Here is an 8321-nt window from a genome sequence, read left to right as displayed (position 1 = left end):
AGTGATTTTTTATTGAAAGTGTTTGAAAAAAATTGTGATGAGCGAATTCTTTTTATAATAATAATTTGAAGTATATTTAAAAAGAGGAACAATGCGTTTACGATCATTGAAATATGCAACGAATACCATATCAAGAGATTTTGCTGTCAGCTCGACGCAGCCGTTTCATATCATGACTGCTAAACTTAGCCAAATGTATTTATTTTATTTGAACTCATAGTTAAATCAAAAATAAATAAAAAATGAATGTTAACGTTCGTGACTGTCAAAAATGTAAGCATTTTAATTCTGTGAATTAATCCGTGCTAAAAATAATTTAAAAAAGTAGGCCGTAGTGTGTGGTACTGATCCTCAGTACCGAGCCTATATAAATATAAAGCTTCGTGTAGAGATAACGAGCTTCGGGTATGTGATGGAGGGGCCGGGGCAGATGGAGGGTGAGGGCTCAGGGGTTGTGGCCCTCCCCGGGGCCTACGAGGGCCAGACTGACTACATCATCAGCGACTACATGGAAAGACTTGGTACAAGGCTCAACATCCTTGAGACCGAGCTCAAGTACGCGTGGCGTGCCTTGGACCTGCTCTCCCAAGAATACATCAAGATGTGGGAACGGTTGGAGCGCTTGGAAGGGTTGCTCTGTGAGCAACAAGGTGTCATAGCCCATCTGCTCGACTTCTACACGACCGATAGGGGTGTACCTGCAGGTCGTTTGGGCCAACTGGAAGTCATCAGAGAGATCCTCGGCAACGGCACTGTCGAGGACGGATTGGAAGAGGGTGTGGAACCGGTGACATCATCTCGCATGATTGTCGATCTGGACGTAGACGCGGCAGACTTACAACTCCCTGTACCTGATTCCGACGAGGCCTTCTACCAAAGCCTCAATCGTGCTTATCGCGAAGACTTAGTATGTAACGATGCGTCGCGACCTCCCTCGCAGCTCGACATGATATGGGAAGACCCAGAAGATACCGAAGATCCAAACACAGTTAAAGATGAAGTGCGCGAGCTTATGGAACAAGCTTTAGAGGACGAGCGACAAGAAGTATTCAGCGCTATGGACTACAAGGATTACAGGGGAAACTCTCCTTGCGTCAGCGAACAAGATTTGGCGCAACTCTCTAGGCTTAGCTCAATAGACCAAATAGCTATAGAAAAATTACATGAATTAGATAGGTTGACTTGCAAATTACAAAAAGATTCTAAGGATCTTAAAGAGCTGCAAAGCAGACTGATCAGTCCGCAGCATACGAAACACGACCACGCTGAGAATGAAATCGAAGCGCGCACTTTAGCCGAAGACAGTAACATAATCGATGAACAACTTCGACAAATTTACGCAGATTCCGAAAATTGGAGCTTTAGCAGTGGTCCAAGAGGAATTGAAGAGCTTATGTTACTAGCAGCTAGCGGTATACCTACGACAGTTCCGAACGCAGCATCAAATCGATCAGGTTCCAGGGTGTCGATAGCCGATAGCACGATCAGCACTGATAAGGAAGTCGCAGATGCCATGGCCGGAGGGTTTAGATCTCCTAGTGTAACTTCTCCGAGACATAAATACCTCGTGGATAAATCTGTCACGACCGAACCCTACACGACAGTAACGGGAAGGTTGGCTTACAGTTCGGCGGTAGCCAATGCTGAGTCAAATACGAAACCCCCTAAATCTCCTGGCGCACACTCGAGAGATCGATACGATGGCTCCTTCTCTTACGGTGATTCTTCAGAGTACAATAAAATGTTTTCAACTAATTACTCGTCGAGTTCAAACATCGCCGCTGAATCACTAATGCGAGTACCCGCAAAACCCAGCTCACCGACACTATCAGTGCACAGCGTTCGTACCAGGCAAGACGGATACCTAGGATCGAACAACAAGTTAAATATTCAACTCGTCGAAGGTAGAAGTAACTCATCTCCGTCGCCGAGTCCACCACCTCCTGCCCCTCAAGATGGAGGTGAAACTTTCCTTATGCCAGAGAGTACGCTTATACCTGGACCAAATCGAGGTCCCTCACCAGTCTTCCTAGCGACGGTTAGCCAATCGTCTACTTTGGTGGCACAACATGACCACGGCAGATTAAGTCCACGTTCACCCAAATCCCCAAAGTCATCTCCAAGACACGCCAAAAAGGACACGACAAACATAGTAGCGGCAAAGTCAGATTCGGGGCTTTCATCAATGAGTGGTTGGTCGAGCTTAGAAAAGAGTCCAAGCTCACCACGAACAAACAAAACTCCTCCACAACGGCACCAAAACGCATCTCCAAGCATAGCACAAAATGCTTCAATAACATACGCAGATCCAAAACGATACGTAGAAAGCGACACAGATTCATACCTACCGAAAAGAATACAATCAAACCAAAATATACAGAGTAATCATCATCCATCAGCATTTACGACGGTTAAATCACCTCAAAATATTCCTATCGGATTAGAAGCTTACAATCAATACTTATCAAGCTTGAGTGCTAATGGCGAAATAGATATAAATGCAATAGTTATGCCAGACCAACAACAATTACATCATCATCACCACCAACAACAACAACAACAACAACAACAACAACAACAACTACAACAACAACAAATACAACAACAACAACAGCAACAGCAACAGAGTTCCTCAGTTTACGGAGACTATCTTTATCGTCCGGAACAACCTGCAATTTACTCAGTGGCCGGAAGTAATCGAGAGCAAAATTTCACTTCAGTATACACGTCGAGTACTTCAAACATTGCACAAAACTACCCGGATGTAATTGAAACATACAATGAAAACGCACACGTTCCGCAAGTTTCACCGCATAGGTATCCACCTGAGCCTAATTATAAAGCTCAAACTGTAGTACACGGATCGTCTTCATCTTCGAAAAAGGCATTAACTAGAGGTGTGTCGGTTGGTGCAATGCCTAGTGATGGTGTTTCGAATCATGAAGGCTATAGAAATGCTATGTATCGAACGATGTTTCCTTCCGGTAATATAACGGATGCTTTGTCGTATTATCCAACGTCTGCTAGATACGATACAAATTTCGGTTTGCCCAGAGCTGATTATAATGACCCAGCAGCTTGGTTGGCTCCAGATTCTGGCTTTTTACCGCACGATTCTACTTCAAGCTCGATGGATACTACTGCTAGTATGACGTCGCAACATGTGCCCGTAAATGTCGAAGCGAGAAAGTATCAAAATCAACTTCAACAAGAATATTTTAGACAGCAACAAAGAGAATATGAGCAGCAAAATAACAATCAACCTATATACCAGAACGCTCAAATGTTTCAGGAGCACGAAATGAGAAAAAGGGAAGAGCAAAATCATAGGCATTGGCAACCGAGAGAGTATTCCCAACCGGGTTACGAACAAGACGTTAGAAATAGAAATATGAGAGAGCAACAAATGGCGATGAGGCAACCTTCTGGAGATCAATGCTACGATGCGAGCGGTCTTTTAGTATCTCATTCTGGATACGTTTCTATATCGTCCGATTTAAAGACTAGTAAAGCTCAAGATAAATTAGTTAAGAAACCCAAAAGAGGATCGTTAAAATCGGCGATGAGTTCTGTCAGTAGTTGGCTGCCAGATTTACATCTAACTAAGAGAAATCGATCAAATTCGCTTCCAGCAGGTGTTGAACGAGATGAAGTTGAGAACGAACGAGACTTAAAATCCTCTCGAGGACGCGGTAGTGGTCCTCTTCCGAGAAAAAAGAAGAAGTATCCATTAGTTGCTACGATGTCGGGAATTTTACAAAAAGCAAAACGGAAAACGCACACAAGCCACCAATCCCTGTCTGACCCAGAAACCTCAGAGACTGAGTGGTCTAGCGGAAGATCGAGTGCTCAATACGAAGACAGCGATTCGATGTTTTCCGATACTCCACTAGACAACAATATGTTTGCAAGAATTGCATCCAGTAAAAAGCAAAGGAGGTTAGGCCAACAAGAAAAAATGGACCAACAACAAAAAGTTCAACAGCTTCAACTGCAACAAATGAATCAGCACTATCCCAAACTTCAGCCTCAGTCTAATGCACAGCCCACGTTTGAATTGATGCCATCTCAAAGCCAGCAACAAGCACAATACACGGAACAACAACAACAACAGCAACAGCAACATCATCAACAACAACAACTACATCAACAGCAACTACAACAACAACAACAACAACAGCAACAACAACAACAACAACAACAACAACAACAACAACAACAACAACATCAACAGCAACAATATCAACAACAGCAAAAACGTGAATCTCCACCGCAGAGTTCTCAGGAAACCTCACCTCCTACACATCCATTATTTGCACAGGTTCAGAAAAGGCATTCGAAAGATAGAGACCAGCTATCAGACGGTCATAAAACTGAACCAGAAACGGATCTGTCTGACAACGCTCCATATGAAGAAGAAGGTAATAAAAGCTCCGGTAGTCAAAGCGGATCATCCTCTATTTTTCCCACTGTAGGAGACGTCAAACGAGGTACAGGCTCCGACGAGTCGGGAGGAGAAAATAAGTCTTACGGTATAAGTGGTGGTTCGATGGAGTTCGCCGTGTCTAGAGCTTTGGGAAAATACAGACTGAGGCAATCCTCGTCTATTTCTGATGATCAAATTTGTCTCGACGAACCGGTAGTGAAACCTGAAGACTTGGAAACGTTCGACGAACGAGAAGAGGCAATTAAGGAACCCGTTGTAGTTAAACCGAAGGTTGAAAAGAAAATATCACCTCCGGAGATTGTCAGTTCAATTTCAGTCGAAGAACCTCACCCGATACCCGAAGGTAGTCCATCTACTCAAAGTATAAGAAGTCATTCGAATAGATTCATGCCTCGACATCAACAAAGCTTAGACGTCCCATATTCGAGGCATGAAGATGATGATAATAGAAGTACACATTCTTGGAGAAGTGGATCTAGGGTATCGTCTAGGCGTCAAAGCACTGAAGATAGTATTGATTCCGAAGACGAATGGTACTGCTATGAATTGCGTAAATTGGAAGAAATGGAACGACAATCTTTGTTGGAGACAGATAGAAACGAACCGCTAACTGAAGAGCCTGAATATGAACAAGAATCACCTTCACTAGAACCTAATGTAGATATTAAAGAAAAGATGTCGTACGTTTTAAGAGAACTTAAAATGTTAACTAAACCTGTTGATACAGGTGAAATCAAGAAGGAAATGATTGCACCGCCAAGACGTAGGACAGAGAGGAATCAAAGTCCTTTGACAGCACAGAAATCGTCAGCTTATTCAGCATTTGCTAGAGTGACTGATTATCAAGGCTGGAAGGATTCTGAAGAGGTGGTGGAAGAACAAAAGACAACACCACCTATGCAGATCGACAAAGAGGAAAGTGACATAGAAGAATCTGAAAAAGGCGACGACGGTGAACAATCGTCCGGTGAAACTTCGGGTCCTGATAGTCCTGGAGAACAGAGCGCGGAGGAGCTAGAAGAGGAGCCCATTCCTGTCTCGGAACCACTTCCAACAGAGCCCACTTCACCACCCTCTCAAAAGGACGGCCCACTTGCCAGTAAATGGAAGCTGTTGAAAACTCTGAAGGAACGGAAGGCCGAAGAAAAGAACAATCAAGAGACAGCACAAGCAGCAGCTGCCGATAAAGACAAAGTTAGTACTAGTGTAAGTTACATTATGCAAAAATTGTATGAGATTAAGGTTAAGAGCTAAATATACTATAAGGTTAATGTTATTCTTATGTAAATTTAACCTACGTCAAAGGTAGCTTGATAAGATACGTCAAATCGCTTATGAATCCATACATCATCATACACATACATTCAAATGTATTAAATACATACATATATTTAAATTTTATTTTATATTTGGTCGAATTTAACTTTAAAAAATGCTAAATATTGCTAAACATACAATCTTAATTCATATACATATATATATTTTTTATAATCAAATTTCAAACATTAAAATTCCATAATCCATCCATATGAATCTTCCGATGAGCGCGAACCAAAAAATAAATCAGCTTCCATACAAAACATATCACGAGCACCTTCATATCACGAACATACTATCGACAAAATTTATTTACACATTTAAATATAATATACACACTTATTTACTCATGAATTGTCATCAAAATCAGCCTAGGTATTATTGTGTAAGTTAATTGTTTAACCTTAATGGGATATTTTTAGTCGTAAGTGAAGCTCAGTTTCTGTTGAGTAAACAAAAAAAAATTTAAAAAAAAAGTAGTAAAAATTTGAAAATGTTATGTAGTTGTAGTGTGATAGATGGTGCTTTAACAATGTTATTTTATTTTACTTGTGTAATGAAATTTACTAATGATGAATATTCTCCAACGAACTTTTTAAATAGATTAAATTCGAGTTTGAACCCGAAGGTTTTACCATGGTAGTCGTATAATTATATTTATCTACAATGCTACTTTGCATTCTTTTCTATGAATATTTTGGTCTTTTTTGAGTCGACATTTTACTTAGGGACAATAATATTTGTTGGTGTATTCACTTCTGAACGTCAATTACTAAATGAATATAGTACATAGAACGTCGTTTACGACCCACTGTTTTTTCACACACATTAAAAAGAATAAACAAGAAGTATGGTGAAAATTTTCAGCGTAATTACCTATACAATCTGAGGTTTGAACCGATTGAATTTCCAATATTCTTTATGGTGGTTAAAGCTTATCACCGAGAAAAGCTAAATTGCGCTCGAGGGAAATATAAGGAACGAGTGCTAAACTCCAACGTCCATTTTTCATATAAAAACAAGAAACGCTTAAGGTATTTTCATCATACAATATACTGCATTCTTGCTGACCTAATTATATTATATATATATACATTTAAATTATATAAAGAGTGTTCCCGTTTTATGTTTAGTAATATTATATTATATTTAGGGTGATTGTTACCTTATTGCCTAGTCTCGAGAGATTTTGTATATGCTGTATGCTTACGTCGTATTTTCCAAATGAAATTTATATATGAAAGGAAAATATTCCATAATAATAATAATAATATGTAAACAGTGTCATATGACGTTTTTCATACCCTTGTCAAAGTATATTCAAAAGAGTGGTTAGTGGAATATCGATTCGAAAGATATTCAGCGCACACTGAAATGACAATCTATGTCAAGATGAAAACCCAAAGACTTAATCTTTACGAACCATTTTACCTGGTTTATCCTTATTACCATACGAAACTTATAATGAATTCTTATTCCTAATATCGTCGATTAAAATATTTATATTAATTAATAGACAACCCCTACCTGATATGCCTAAACGTATGTATTTCCGACTACCTAACGAAGTACACGGTAACAGCGTCAACTGTCATTTAGATTAGTGTATTAGTACTGAATAGGATTAACGAGTATCTCCTTGGAATAATTATAATATATACATATGTATGTAACATTATATTAAAATGCACTTTTGAGAAATAGAAAAATCACGCGATGCTTTGAAATATAATTATAATATAAATATATTCAATTTGCCTGTAAGATATAAAAAAAAACTACTCATTCATTTCATTAACGTAACTTAAACTCTGTTATGTAATACATACATATATACTGATAAAATTGTATTTGTACACATAATATACAAAATGTACCAGTTTTATATATTTATACATTAATAAATACACAAGATTTTCTCCAACAAAAAATGTATATTCAAAAACTTTCAGGCACAAAATTTTCGCTTATATTAAACAATGTATTATATTATATAATTACGGGTATAAAATGGTTTAACAATTACAAGTGTGTAAACGCACCGAAATTGGGTGATTCATTTTGCAATTATACATTAATAAATATATACAATTTTGAACTATTTTATAGTACAATAAAATAAAATCAGTATTAAAATATTATCGTAAGTATTTAAAAAGGTACGTCTAATTCAGAATGAATATATAAGGGCTTGTGAAATGCATTACTTTGAGCAATAATTAAAAATATATTATTACATAGATATAATTAATACACACGCTAATATGGATCTCAAATATTTTACAAATTGATTTTAAATTGTTCTGTAAGCTTTTTATCTTTTTGTGTACCTCACAATGTTACGAATTTTGATGGGTATTATATGTACATAATACTCGCAATATGAAAATTAATCATTATCTTTACACTAAATAAGAACGGAACTATATTACATTATATTATACTTGCTTCCTTGCAAAATATAATTAACTGAATTATAATTATGGTTATTAATATAGGTTAAAATGTTAACACATTATTATGATTATTATTATTATATTATGTAACGTATGTTGTA

At 38.0% G+C, this 8321-nt stretch overlaps 2 protein-coding genes across 2 annotated transcripts in view; both read left to right on the top strand.

Moving 5' to 3' along the window:
* The first annotated feature begins 430 nt into the window (after nt 1-430).
* LOC143912670 (uncharacterized) lies at nt 431-2087 on the top strand. The gene is made up of 3 exons (XM_077431966.1): nt 431-1000; nt 1037-2012; nt 2083-2087. The coding sequence occupies exons 1-3, from the start codon at nt 431-433 to the stop codon at nt 2085-2087; spliced, it is 1551 nt and encodes a 516-aa protein (XP_077288092.1).
* Nucleotides 2088-2142: 55 nt separating this feature from the next.
* Nucleotides 2143-8321, top strand: part of LOC143912509 (uncharacterized) — a 90650-nt gene continuing 84471 nt past the window's right edge. Inside the window, exon 1 of the mRNA XM_077431787.1 lies at nt 2143-5641. Coding sequence (XP_077287913.1) covers nt 2186-5641 — 3456 coding nt within the window. The 5' untranslated portion in view covers nt 2143-2185. The remainder of the gene's footprint in view (nt 5642-8321) is intronic.

The sequence above is a fragment of the Arctopsyche grandis genome, chromosome 6, assembly GCF_051622035.1.
Source record: "Arctopsyche grandis isolate Sample6627 chromosome 6, ASM5162203v2, whole genome shotgun sequence".
Classification (NCBI taxonomy): domain Eukaryota; kingdom Metazoa; phylum Arthropoda; class Insecta; order Trichoptera; family Hydropsychidae; genus Arctopsyche; species Arctopsyche grandis.
This window is presented reverse-complemented; position numbering and strand designations above follow the sequence as displayed.

Excerpts from the sequence above, each read along its gene's own strand:
- LOC143912670 (XM_077431966.1), top strand. The coding sequence starts at position 431 with ATGGAGGGTGAGGGCTCAGGGGTTGTGGCCCTCCCCGGGGCCTACGAG. Across the intron at positions 1,001-1,036 it reads CAAACACAGTTAAAGATGAA|CGACAAGAAGTATTCAGCGC; the intron begins GTGCGCGAGCTT and ends TTAGAGGACGAG.